Here is a 15,243-nt window from a genome sequence, read left to right on the forward strand (position 1 = left end):
CAATCTTTTGTTTTCTTTCCAATTGTTGATGACTTCTTAGTGAAATATTGTGTGTTATTGATATTTTGCAATATTGATGGATGTTTGGATGGAAGGTTGTATAGTTAAATAAGCCGGATGGGATGGTTAGACTGATTTCTTACAACATCACATGCTTTTAAGGTCCCATTAAATGGAAACTTGTTATGTTCGCATTCTTTTTACAATTATTTTTTTTAATATGCAAATTATCCTAAAGTTTCATTGAAAATTCCACCGTTTTTCCCATGTTTCCCGGCATTTCTAGTCATCAGCAATGTTATTGACAATATCAATATTGTTTCCGTATCCCTAGCCAGTGAAACTTGTAGTGATATCGGTAGTTCGAATACTGCTAGGGACTCAGCGTAGTTGGTTCGGATAAGCAAAGAAATGAGCCAATTCATGTTGTGGATTAGTCCTATATACGACTAGATTGAGTATTTTTACAGCCCATCGGAGTTTTGCATTTACTATCCATCAAATTGCAAAAACTTGGCCTAAGTCAATTCTTTGTAGAAGTTGCTAAAATCAGGAGCAATCCTTGGTAGAGGTGAAGGGGTTTTCTTTCCTTTTATAATAATGTTTTCAAGATTTCATATTTACTTTATATTCTTTCTAACTTAAATTCCTTAACTGAATTGTATTTTATTATTCTCCTTCTTTAAAAATCATAATATTCTTCTTCTTTATAAGCCCAATACTTCTTTTTCTCACAACATGCAATACTAGAGCGGTAAAAGCATTTTCAACAAAAAACTACACTTATTTAAAGGAATTATGCTCTTGGTATTTAGGTTCTGTGCTACGAAATAACAAAATCTTAGAAGAAATAAGTCTTCCAATCAAAGGAGATTTTCTTGTTGAATAAGTAATTTTTTTCTTTTTACTTCCAATGGTATTAGTTGGTCAACCTCCAATCTAATAGTCAAGATCTCCAAGTCAATGCGAATTTTGAGCTATGGACACTCCACAGCAGGGCCTGCTTGATGGATAGTTCAAATCTAATCCTTTTTTGTTATGTATATTATTTGCATCAAGGATACCAACGAGAGACATAGCTCATTCATCATTTTAATACATTGACCTTCTCTTCTAGAAACACTTTCACCTCTTCAAAAACTACTGTTTTGCCACTTGGGACCACTCCATTATGCTAATAAGAAGTTTTAACTAATGTTGTGCACTTGGCGTCTACTCCATGCCATTGGTAATGTTGTTGTTGCTTTGTCATTGTTGTGTTAATCAATCAAGTTCTTTCCTTTTTTCTTTTTTAAATTTGAACTAAAATTCATTTAAAAGTAGTTAAAAATTAGGAGACTAGGCAAGCCACCACACTGACTTATCTGAGCCTTAAATCATTAATGGATCGATCAGAGTACAATTCCTAGTTTCCTAACAATGTATGAAACAATTATGAAAGTGCTTTCTACATAAGAAAACTGAAAAAAAAGAAAAAAAAAAAAGAAAAAGAGAGAGAGAGAGAGAGGAAAAAAAAAGAAGAACATTAGTTAGTGAAGTCTTAATTAAGGAGAACCATGTCCATACTCACCTCTTGACCCCAACTAGTATTGAATTCGTACTGGCATCCAGAGACCACATTAGCCGCCTTAAGGGCACTTGAAAGATCACGCATGTTAAGCTTTTCTTCACTTGTACCCAATATTATTTTAGCAACCGATTCTACAAACTCTTTCGAATATCCAAACCTTCTTTGTAGATCTTCTTTGTGCAATTTCCATGACAAAAGAATTTGAATATGAAGAAAAGTTATTAAGTTATAGTTGGGTGCACAATCAAATTGAATTGCAATTATTAGTCTAGTAAAGATGGAAATAGAAAAATCGTAATTAACTCAGAATTATAGGTGGTATCCTCCCTCCTTTTGGTAAAAAAATACAATTTATTTATTTATCCAAATGTGATCCAAATAGGAAAAAGAAAATTGTGGTTCATTCCCTTACCTTTCATTGAATTAAGATTTGCCTTTTTAATTTCTTCATCATCAGGTGGAAGCCAACCATAGATGACTTTTCTTCTATGAAAGCATCCTGTCCCACCATACAGTGGGCCTTGAATTCCCGCCATCCCATTCATCAAAAGCTACACAAGGCATTGTGCAAAGAAAATTTATCAAAGATTTAATTGGAAACATGAAAAGAGAGTACATCAGACCTTTTAGTCTTGTTGTTGTTGGCATGTGTATGGCCATAAAACCCTTGGTTGTACTATATAGAATCTATTATATAAAAAGTTATTTTCAAATCAAATTTTAAATATACAAACAGAGAGATATTAGTTGATTGTGCCAATTTTATGCTACAACACAAAAAACAGAGATCTCAAGAGCTCATAGTGATCACTGTCTCAATTCTGCATTATCATAGATTTGATTGCGCAGTATAAATATTACTTGTGGCCTTATTCTAGTAATAAAAGTGCATGTAAATTCTATGGATATTTGATTATACACTAACATATGTTGATGAGCTCATCACTAAATGCTAATTGCTTGTATATGATTATGAATGATCATTTGGTTCTTATTATATCACCAAGATATGCATGCCATTGATAGTGAGGCATACTTATCAATGCCAATAAGGAGACTGGGGGGGGGGGGGGGAGTGGCAATGCATAAAACACCAACACTTTGTAGAACCGACCAAATTGTATATGTGAAATCTAATCCGTCCATTATGTGAGACCCTTGTATTCACCATGCATAAAAAGATAAATCTTATGGGCCACAAGAATGTGAACAACATCAAATTGCCCCTAAGATCCCTAAGGGTTGCACGTTGAAGTTTTGAAATAGGCTGCTTTTCCTGTGAGTCACACCTAATGAATGGGTTTGATGAAAGATACTATAGTCACCCCAAACAAACCTATGGTTGTTGTCTCATGCCTGTCATTCCCTATGGCATGGCCCACTTAATTTATTATGGATTTGGCTAATTTTTTCTTCAACGCCTAGCATTGAGGAGTACACATGGTGAATAGATTAGATGCCACATAGACAACATGGTGGGCCCAGAGAGCTCAAGTGCTTTGTGGGCCTTATTTTTGGAGGACATACTCGACCAAAAACTACATCTCACATTGAAGAGAGCAGTGGATCTCATCCAGTTAATTCTACATTTATAACTTAACAACCATGTATGTTTGGAGAAATGATTGCGCTTACTCAAAAAGAGTATTCTGAGTTGCTAAAAAATCTACATGATCATCTTGTTCCTACTACTTTTGCTGTTACTTTCATTCCTAGGGTTACAATCATGACCTCAAGTATGGCCTAGTAAGATCTAAGTTCCCTACTCCATGGGTCATTAACTCTCGAGCATCTGACCATATGTGTAATGCCTCACATATTTCATCATACTTAATCCTAGCAAATGCATGGGTTTAGCATTAAATAATCATACAAATTCAATTAGATACCCTTACGAAGCTAATGAATACGTCCGATCACCCAAATCTTGGGCCAAACCTTGTGATTTATTCATTTATAGTCAAGATATAGGCAACTCACCGTCAATTAATTAGAATAACCGTAGCTTAATGAAGATCCACCTAAAATCAACATAACTAATGGATTATATCTTAACTATCCTATGTACATATCCTAAATTGATCAAATTATAGCCTAAGAATCAATGGCTTGGGATAATCAGGGCCAAATCACTATTTTCGAATCTCATGGAGACCAAATGGTAAACTTAGATAATCCCGACCCTATCTATCATACACAAGAAACCCTACTTCTTAAATCACCTTAGAAACGACCAAATTAACCAAACAAGCTCTAGACCGCTCGTTAATGGGCCATCGACCATGAAGTTATAGAAAACATTCGTCTTAGCGGGCTTGACATTCCATATGGTTTGGATGGCTCAAATCGTATGTTGAATCGTTCAACTTGGAGCTAAAAGAGATCACATGAGATTGCGTGAAGAAACTTAGTAGAGGATGAAAGTTTCCTAGATATTTCTAATATAAAAAAAAAAACTAGTTACAGTAATTTGAAATTATTTAATATTGAGACATTTAGACCGTTGGTTCGTGATCAAATCGAAGATATTAACCTTAACTATCGTTCTACGAATATCTCTATATCCACGACCCCGATCGACAATCAGCGACCGTCGAATTGATCTCTTAATCATAATCGTCGATTGACATCTCTAAATTGCAGGGTGAGAATAGCCTTGCATAGATTACCACCTGGAGTAACCATTTCATGGCTTAGATCGACCTGTCCACTACAAAGTGGACCCTAAAAGCTAAAATCAGCCTACTCTTCTATTAATAAACCATTAGTCTCATTTCCAAGGCAACCAAATCCCTAAATATGATTATAAATACCTTCTTTTTTAGCAATCTCCCTTTCCATATGAATTTTTCTTAATTAAGAAATGTTAGAGAGTGTTAAAGGGGGATAGTTGTATTGAGAGAAGAGAGAGAGAGAGAGAGAGAGAGAGAGAGAGAGAGAGAGAGAGAGAGAGAGAGAGAGAGAGAGAGAGCTGGAATTTGGGGATTTTGTGCTAGAAGGGAGGTATTGCTGAAATTCCTCCATAAGGGTTGCCAAATCCTCCACCTAATCAACTCATACCTGAAATTGGAGGTAAATCTACATCCTACAATGCAATTGATAAATTAACTTGTAAATTTCCTTATTAATTGAAATTTATTTGAAATTGGTATAGGGAATTTAGGCCTTTCCCAAATCTCAAACCTTAGGTTTAGTCAGATCTAGAAATTCCCTTCAAAGGTGAGGATTATTCCTTTTAAGTTTTCCTCTATCAGGCCTTAATAGTTACAGTTAGTGATTTCTTAATTTTGATGAAACTGCCTATGCTACTAATGCTAGAATTGCTCTATTATCATAATCCATATGTTAATTTCTGCTGAGTTGATAATATGTTTGATGAAATGTCTGCTTTATATGAAGTTATGAAATTAGAATTCATCTATGCCACTTGTTGTAATTGATCTTCTTAGACTGATGATCATGTATTTGTGAATAAACCTACTTGACTTAACATGAAGTTGTGTTAGACTGATATGTGCTTATGACTATGTACATGATAATATGTATATGGATTGTTGTGGATCAAGCTCTTTTAACAGTGGACTGCCTATCTTTCGAATGACCATCACAGGCTTATTCAGTTGGCCGAGCCATAACACGGTCAATCAACAGTAGTCAGGGCTACACCGGTTGTTTTACGCCCAATGCTGGCTTATGCACTTGCAATCATTTTCCCTTTAAACTGATTTTCCTGCTATAGGACTTGAATTTGTTTATTTATTTTTGGAACGGTGGATATTTTATTAACAAAAGCCGCAACCAAAGAATACAAGAAACAAAACCTAGAAAAGAAATTACAACTCTTGCCAACAATCAGGAAAATGGATAATACCTTTTCGCTCATTCCATCACATGCCTTTTCGCCCTACACCTCCAAAAGTTGCCCTGCCTGATTCCTGAAGCACCAATTATTCCTTTCTAGTTAAACGAACCAAATACCCACTATTAAGCATAGACACCAAACTTTTTTCTCTGTCTTTCCTAAACTGCCTCCATGCCACATCAAGACTAGGTGAGCAATAGTTCTCGGTCAAACCCATGAAATGCCAACAATTCATGAATGCATTCTAACATCCTACTAGCAAACGAACATTGTATTAAAATTTGATCCACCAATTCCTCATTTTGATAGCACATTAAACATACATTCGAGAGTATCATCTTTCTCTTGCGAAGATTATCGACCGTAAGAACTTTATTGCAAGCCACAAGCTAATCTAGAGCCACAACCTTTGGAGCACCATAATCCACACATAGGCTGACAGACTGACCCCATCATTGGGCCCTCCACCACTAAGCAATCTGAAAAAGGAGTTCACTCAGAACTAACAAATTTCTCTAATAACCAAATCAACAAATTCGATTATGATAGTATTGGATGAATATTAGAGTGCAACTGCAACAACTTGACCATTCATTGGTCTCAACATCATCCAAATTTCTTCTGCATGGCAGACCCCAAATAACTTCCTCACCATGAAAACTAAAACAGTTAACAACCACAATATTTGCCTCTACTGGAAGCTTTGTTAGACACGAGAAAGCCACACTGAATCTCTGCTCTCCTAACCATATATCCTCACAAAACCTAATTTTTAACCCATTTTCCAAGAAGAATCCTATCCCTTCCCACACCGTATCTTTTAATAAGGCCATTGATTTTCAAAGATGTGAGGATTTGCATGACAATGAGGAACGAGTCCACTAACCCCCTCCTTTAACCTCATACTTCCTACCCACCACTTCTCTCCACAAACACCCTCATCCACCCCAATCCTCCATACCCCTTTTCGTAGCAAAGCTAAACTCACAACCTCTAAGCTTCTTAACCCGACCCCCCTTGATCCCAAGGCTTACAGACATCCTCCCATTTCATAAGAGATAAAATCTATGTTTTTCTTTTGCTCCCTTCCAAAGAAAGTCCCACCTAATATTTTCCAATTTGACTAAAACAGATTTCAAATATTTAAAGGACCACATGAAATATATTGGAAGATTCAACATCGCCACCTTGATTAGGGTCAATCTCTCTCTTAGAGATAAATGTCTACTCTTCCATTGAGACAACATTCTTTCAAATATCTCTATAACCTTATCTTAAAGGTCTTAGCTAACTTTTCGACACATAAGAGAAGACCAAGATTTAGATAAGTAGATGGGAAAGATCATTCCCTACACCCGAGTAAACTAGTAAAAAAGGCCACCTCCTTCCCTGAAAATTTCACCCCCAATTACTTGCTTTTACTGATTTTTTTTTGAAAGTTTACTTGCTTTTAACGATATTAACTTTTAAACCCAAAACCACTTCAAAGTATATTAGAATCATCGACAGATTATCCACCAATGATTCCTCAGCCTCACACCATAATAACCCATGTATTTTAGGGAAACATTTTTTTCTTCTGATGATGGTGTGCCTATAGATACTCACGCACACACACACCTACATCCATCTCGAGCTTACACACACACACATTATAATATGCTCAATCATTCATCGGTTCAACCATTGAGATGACTCTTTATGGATCGAATAAGCCATCCAATTGTTCATTTTTACTTTGGATCATCATATCATCATTAAATGGATGAAAAATTCAATTAAGCTATTTCCAACCATTCATCAATGACTTTGAACATTTCATTTTGATCCAAATACACTAAGGAATATTTTACACCGTTAAAATCTAATTCTAATCGCTATAAATACACAATTGATTATTTAAAGTTTTCTATAGTATACACGTTCCTACTCTACACTATCCTTTAGAAAACTTACTTGTGCGAGTCTAATCGTGATGAAAATTTAACCAATACTTATTCAACCCAGTTGAACCATACATTATCAATCTTAGTGCCAAATTTATAAGATCAACTGTCAATCAGAATTTTCATCATACCCGCTGATGACCTGCCTAAAAATCAGACAACGACCATCATTATGATCCACAAACGACCCCCAACGAATTTATCAGTTCACTTTTCACATTGGCCCATGTCTGGACCTAGTTCCAAAGTCAACATATCCTCAAGGAAGAATCCTACAGAATCTTTAGTTTCTAAAACCAAAAAGGTTTTAATAAGTTTATATACCCTATATTGTACACCCTCCACTCGATAGATCACAATTCGATAGTCAATTTGAGAAACTGATCGCACATCTACACCTAGACACATCTAGAAACCCTAAAGAGACCTTGTGGACCCTCAATTTGAGATTTTAAAAGCGAATTAACTGTAAAATTTCAAGTTCAATCTGTTAAAACCATCTGATCTATAATAACGAATTAAACCACCTTTTGACGATCTAAACCGCACATTAGGCAGGCCATTGAACACCATGATCGTCAACCAAGCTGCACCTACCCCCTGTTTGTTCACACATATAAATCATAATGTAGATGTGTAGTAAATGTGCATGGAAGAAAAAATCTATGATCTGAAAGAGTTCATCTTCATAAAATCTATACCGTCCATTCGGAAGATCATAACCACCCGATGTAGAATTACTCGGATTAGCTACCAAGAGCTAACATGTGATCTTCTAAAATCTTTTTCTCATTTCTTTGATTCTTTACGTCGAAAGTCATAGAAATCGCAAGAAACCGAACAGATCCCCACCGTTGAGATTATGGGACCCACTATTACGTTCCAGCATTGAAACTCAATCAGAAGAACCAATACAATAACTCATGTTCTCTCATTTTTCTTTTTCGTGTTCGTCGATAAAATGTGGCAGGTGGAAGCTTTCAAAACTAGAACCCACCAACCAAACCAATAAAAACCTGATTTCTTGCATCCTAAGCTTAATATCATCGATCTGAACGGTCCAACATAAGTGAAACAGAAAAATCCGTCATGTGTGAAGATGCGCCAATAGATCCACCCATCTTCTTTGTTAAAGAATTACAACCACAAGTTCTTAAACAACCCAGATCTAATATATAATCCGTTCATAGAAAAGACCACTTGATCACCATATGATCATCAGTTTCTCAAACCAAGATTAAAAACCAATGGTTAGATACAAAAGAAAAAAATTGAATGTTAGCAGCGTCGGAACTTTCGAGCGCAAGAGTCGTTCGTAAATCCCTTTGAATGTGTGATTCTAGAACCTTTGAGAGACGCTAAGAGAACCTTATAAAAACCTCTCAACTAAAAGGGAGAGGACACACCGAAATCAAGAAAAAGCGTATTCCAGCAACAAATCGAGAGAGAGAGAGAGAGAGAGAGAGAGAGAGAGAGAGAGAGAGAGAGAGAGAGAGAGAGAGAGAGAGAGCCAAGTCGAGTCGGGTTCAGGTTAGCAAACAGCGAGTTGTCTCATGTTGCTTTAACATTGTAACCTAAGATTAATACAGTCCATTTAATTTCAGTTTGTTTATACCAGTTGCTAGTTTTTATGAAATTCTAAATTCTCATTTTATTTTTATCCCATTGACGTACAAGATTGAAACTCTATTGTATGAAAATTTAACTTGTTATTTTTCTAGTTTTTAACCATGATTATGTCTAAGAACACGAGTTATTGTCTTCGATTTTGAAATTATTTTATGAAAGTCATATTTCATGTTGATTTTAGCAAATTGTGTAGAAATTGTTAATTATGTTGCATATTGAGAATCTTGTAATTATTTGAGATTTCAATTGAATTTTTTATGCCATGGAAAAGATGAAAGTTGAGAGCTTGGTTTATTTTGAAAAGCAATGGGAAGCATTTGTATGATTTCAAGAAAATTCATATATTCCATATTGAGAACTCTAGTGATGTACATTGAGACCCTTGGGTGAAAACCCCCAATTCTTATTGGTACCTTTTTGGTTATTCCATTGATCGAGGTCGGTTGTGTCAGCACTCAGGTGTGCAACATAACACTTACATAGGCCAGGTGGAGGCTTCATTGATTAAGGTCGGTTGGGTAGGCACCCAGGTGTGTGCAGCAAGCTAGCTACACAGGTCAGACAGAGGTTTTGCTTGACTGTGCTGAATTAGTCCCTCATTGAGAGCCAAGTGGATTCACTTGCAGGAGGGTGGATGCCTCTCGCGACCAATGTTGTAGCTAACAGTGTTAGCTAACTGAATTAAAATGACCTTGGATATTCTAGTGATTACTGTATTGAGACAGTTGATCATACTCGCATATCCTATCTTGCATATACGTTTCTAAAAGCATGGTTTATATATTTATTTTTAATTAAAACTAGATAAATTTTATTCCTATGAAATTTTCTTTATACGCTTTTGAACTTTGAGTACATGTGATAAACTATGCGAGACTATCTCACCGGGCTATGTAGATCACTCTTTTGAGACTATTCGGTTTGAGTTGCAGAGTTAGAGGAGACTTTCCAAGATGAGGAGGAATGCTAGAGATTTACTTCGTAGTTTATTTCTTTTTTGTAATTGAATGATTGATGTACTAAGGTCTCTATAGCTGACAATTTAATTCAATTATTGACGAGTTGATTAGTAGGTTAGTGAATGACGATTGATTATTTAAACATGGATATTATGACTGTGGATAGGGTTGTACACAAACCGAGTTAGCTCAGTTAGCTCGCTCGACTCGACTCGAAAAAGCTCGATTCAACTCGGTTCGAAAATGAGTTTGAGCTGATTTTTTGAGCTCGAAAAAATTTCAAACTGAGTTCGAGCATGCCCGAGCTTGACTTGACTCGGATCGAACCCCAACTCAAATCGAACCAGTTCGGTGACTCGGTTACTTTGATATTGATGTTGCTCATCAAGTGTTTGATGAAATGACTCAATGAAGTGTCAGCTGGTGGCAAGGAAGGTATGTATATGAAAAAAATACCCTTTTTCTTGATTTTGATGTTGCCTACAAGGTGTTTGATGAAATACCTGTAAATAGTTGTTGTTGTTTTACATACAGTAAGAAATTGAAAGTGCACTCCATGTGTTTGGGAAAATGCCATACAAGCTCGATCTTGGCTCAAACTCGGCTCAAACTAGCCCAAGCTGCTGACTGAACCAAGCCGAGCTGGCCAGTCAGGCTCGAGGACCGAGCCAAGCCAAGTTCGAGCTAGGTTCAGCTAGTGGAAGAGCCGAGTCGAGTCAAGCTATGCCAAGCTCAACTCGGTTCGACTCGTGTACACCTCTAACTGTGGATGATAATTTAATATAGATTACTTTCTTGGTATAAGTAGTAGATGAATGTGAATGTGAGTGCGAATGCAAATGGGAAAGTGGATATACATGCGATGTGAATTGTTTAAGCATTCATTCATTATTTATCTCACTCCCTCAAATTCGGAATTAGAGTTATTATACTCGAATACCGGATTTTGGGGCGTGACACATAATAAGAATTTATGAACATGGTTGTATGTCTCTAATATTTACACATCACAATCAAGAATTAGAACTAGAGATTCAAAAAAGCATAAGTACCACTCTTTCGATTTTTTATTTTTTATTTTTTGTTAAAATGGCCTTCAAAGCTTCTATTAACCCAAATCACTTCAATCTATGGTTTTAATCTTAAACACTATAGTAAGAGTTATCGAAATCTATTGTAGAATAATATAGGAAAGTTTTTGAAATGAGAAAAGTGAAAAAATGGATACAAATAGAAAAAAGTGATCATTTTTTAACCGTAGGGGGTAACTGTCTTTATGCCCCATAACAGCTGATGCAGTCCTAAAAAACCAACCGCCCGTTTCACTCTCATATTGCGTAACAGTCACAGTCGTTACTTATATGTATCATCCTTTATGACCATGTCGTAATGGATAAAAAGAACCTTTGAAAAACGCATGCTGACGTAGAGGGTAAAGACACGCATGTGCCATATCAACTAGTAATATGCCAAACTTTGCTAGATATACTCCTTCAACTTCATCTCGATTCTCCATTGATAGCCCATCTATCTCTGACTATTGATTATACTCTGCTTCCTCTTGTCGCATCCTCACCCAAACTTTCACATCTCCAACTCTAATTAGCATTTTCTCTAGTGTTTGTTGAACCTTCATCTTCTTAATTTGAATCCTTACAAATTGGAGCTACTCACAATCAACCGATTGTGGATCTATCAACACTACCATCCCCAGACACCCTTCGATCTCCATGAATACTCCATTAATCCAAACTTCTAGTGGAAGGTCTCATATCTGGAACTAATTTGTTAACAGAAGAGATCCCTCCCCGACCACACACATAACAATATCGATAAAAAGGACAAAATATACAAACCACAACATATAGATTTATGTGGTTCCCTTTTGGTAAGTCCATGGATTCACATCGATCCACTATGCTCAATGACAAAAACGAAGAAGCTTCTCTTAATACAATGACGGCTCTCTCTCTCTCTCTCTCTCTCTCTCTCTCTCTCTCTCTCATGATAGAATATATATTACTTCAAACGAACTAGGGTTTACATAAAAACTCCATGTGAAAATATGAAATTCCCCTCTGAGCCGAGCAGGGAGCTTAGTACAGAGTTTGACCTGCGAAAGTGATGGTTAAATGAATAGTACGCCTCTGATGATCAGGCTCCATATATCATTACACAATTTATCTCCCACCCTAAGACAAACCAATCCTCCCATCTTTGAATTTGTCACACCATATCATCCCGATGTAAATTACAGGACGTGAAGAACCTATTAGCCTCCAGCTGGGGGCAAAATGAGATGTATAATGTATCTTCTTTCAAAAATTTTATCACTGTATCTTTTGGATCAACGCGACACTTTTAATTTAACCAGTCCCTAATTTCTTCTTCGAAAGTACTTAGTCTTCCCGTAGCAACAAAGAAAAACTCAAATGATTTCATCGATTCTTTTAAAATATTTTCATGGCTTATTACTTCTAGTCCCTCCTTCGATTCCACTTGCTAGGCCCCTTTCCTTTGTTGTGATTTAGAAACCCCCTTACCTATATCCATCGTTGCCCCAATACTAGATCCTCTGCCACCAACTCTTTTTATGATTTACTAATTCCCTTCACATGATACTCCATTACAACCTTCAGAAACGATCCTAATGTCTCCTTCCACATATTAACACCCATTTGTTTGTTCTCCAACTGCCTCGCTCCTTCCCTATTCTTCCTCTTTGGGCAAAAATGGATTTTTTGAACACCCAGTTTCCTACCTCCAAACATTTCTCCATCCAATAGCTTCACAACCTTTTTCACTTATGCCTTCTGACTCATTCAGATGAATGCAAATCCACAATGAATTAAAGCATTCCTGACGCTGGGGATGATGACCTCCATAACCTTCCCCGCCCTTTTAAAAACTCATTCAAAGTTAATTGGAGCCCAACCATTCAGCAAACCAACCATAAATAGTGTTGGATACTTTGGTATATCACTCACCCCCATCCCCCCTTTCGATTAATCATTTGTTTCCTTCCTCGAACCTCTGTCCATCCCCCGTGACTATCCTTCTTAGTTACCCCTATATTTTTTGCCCTTTAAATATCCTCTGATTTTATTGAAAGATCAACAAACACTATATTTCCATCCTTTCGAATCTCCTCTTATTCTAGTGCATGATTAGCAAATCTTAACGATGTAGGTCAGACATTGCTTTTCGAACTCCCAATTTTGAAACCTATTTTTTCCACTCCATTTTCAAATAATGAAAATACAAATAAAAATACGAGGACTCGAATTTGTTTGCATGTTCCCATCACCATTTGAACCACATCGACCTCTCACTTTATATTAGGTCAGGCCTTCTGACAGGACTTTTTTTTTGTGTAGAGCCTTCTCATGAAACTTTTTTCCTATTCTGCCAGGCCTTTTGACCATATTTGCTTTCCTACTATGCCCGCCTTTGGTCAGACATATTTCTGCACCTCAACTACTTGGCCTAACCTATTTTGTTTTCACTATTGAGCATCTGAAATTTTCAATCTTACCATCTTAATTTGATATTTGGATTTCATTGCTTAACTGAATATGCAAATTTTAATCATTGTGCACTCCTATGCTCCTGAAGCAATTGGTAATTGTTGTCTTTAAATCTATTTTGGTAATTGTCATTCATCAAATTAGATCTATTCTTACAATTGCCAACTTAAGTTGTAACCTTCCTTGCTTGCCATTCATGCTACCCGTCACTACTCATCACTACTCTGATTTTGTTGATATGAAAGTTTTATTGTATTTCTAAATAAACATGTTAATATTCTATCATTTCAAAATCAAGTTACTCCTTGAGCCCCTTAACTTTAAAGTGGGGGTCATTAGAACAGTCGACGGACTAGACAGCTGTACAATGTTTTATGTTAGATCCTACAAGTAGATTACATTAGATCCTAGGTTATTTTTAAGTCATCTCTTAAGATTTGATAAGATAGACCCCAAATGCAAAATTTTCAACAATGTAGCCTTGAAGTTCAAACTCTCCACCCCCATCCTAATGAGAGAGAGAGAGATGATCATTCAACTATGAAGTATTTTTTTAGTCAGGCAACAAGATGACCCATGACTGATTGGTCAAATAGGTCTAGTTTTGATAGACTCGTGATTCCTTATATCTTTGAAAGTTTTAAAGCATATAAAGAAAGGGAAAGGTGATAGTGGCTTACGTACTTGCACTAAGACTAGCATACTTGTTCCAAACGGATCATCCTTATGACAGTCATAAAATTCTTGTGGGAATTGCACAAACCCGCTCTCTCTTTCTTTCTCAAATCCAAACAAAAGGCACATTGCATGAAGGACCACTTGTGGGTTGTTAGTAAACATGTCACAGTCCATGTTCACTATAAATGGGGCATTTGTCATTATTCCTGAGATTCTCATCTGCAAACAACAAAATAATATTAATATTTTTTTTGAAGAATGAAAATTAATAGTAATAATAATTTCAATAACAACAATAATGACAAGAATGTTAAGAGAATGATCACATGGAGTCAAGCTCCATGGGGCCACTGTGATGGGTGCATGATGCTCACCTTATCCACCAAGTGCACCCCATGTTTGGCATTGGGGACAAAAAATCAAGCCAATCCATAACTTAGGAGGATCACATGTATAATTTGGGATCTAGGATGAAGACGATGGTACTCACTAATGTATGGAGTGGATGTCATCATGGTGGGGGCCCATAGAGCTCATATCCATGGTAACCTAGCATGGAGTTGACTCCATGTGGCCATTCCCATAATGATAAGAGCTTTTTTTTTGTTAGCATGTTAGTACACCCCACTGTCAGTTCACACTTCACTGTTAGCCACCTAATGATAAGAGCTTGGATCCAATACAAAGCCTTGGATGATAAGATTAATGTACTAAATGCATTTAAGTGCTTCCAAGTGCGCCTAAGTTCATTAATGGGTATCTAGTGTTGTCTAGGCATGTCTATATGCATCCAAGCACATTGTACTTGGATGTATTTTGTATGTCAAGCTGATTAACGTGCAAAAGCTTTGTATTTGATCTGGCCTCTAATAATAATGAGGCCAGATCAATATAAAGCTTTGTACTTTTGACCTAACATAGAAAAGTGCGTTCAGTCGATGACTCACATTTTAAAAAAAGCCTAAAGTACGCTCTAAATATATTAAAAATTGATCATACGTTGTTTCAAATCTTAAGGTTAAGGACTCTCCTAAAAACTAATTGTGTGAAAAAATCATCTAAAATTACTGGT

The 15,243-nt window shown here is 36.4% G+C and overlaps 1 protein-coding gene across 4 annotated transcripts in view; it reads right to left on the reverse strand.

Moving 5' to 3' along the window:
- Positions 1 to 15,243, reverse strand: part of LOC131235646 (cellulose synthase-like protein H1) — a 36,201-nt gene that overhangs the window by 7,182 nt on the left and 13,776 nt on the right. For 2 of the 4 annotated variants that reach the window (XM_058232915.1, XM_058232913.1), the window contains 3 exons: positions 14,178 to 14,390; positions 1,983 to 2,121; positions 1,571 to 1,743 (listed from right to left, as the gene is read on the reverse strand). In XM_058232915.1, coding sequence (XP_058088898.1) covers positions 1,571 to 1,743; positions 1,983 to 2,121; positions 14,178 to 14,390 — 525 coding nt within the window. The remainder of the gene's footprint in view (positions 1 to 1,570; positions 1,744 to 1,982; positions 2,122 to 14,177; positions 14,391 to 15,243) is intronic. The other 2 variants (XM_058232914.1, XM_058232916.1) reach the window with 2 other exon arrangements.

This window comes from Magnolia sinica, chromosome 19 (genome assembly GCF_029962835.1).
Source record: "Magnolia sinica isolate HGM2019 chromosome 19, MsV1, whole genome shotgun sequence".
Taxonomy (NCBI): domain Eukaryota; kingdom Viridiplantae; phylum Streptophyta; class Magnoliopsida; order Magnoliales; family Magnoliaceae; genus Magnolia; species Magnolia sinica.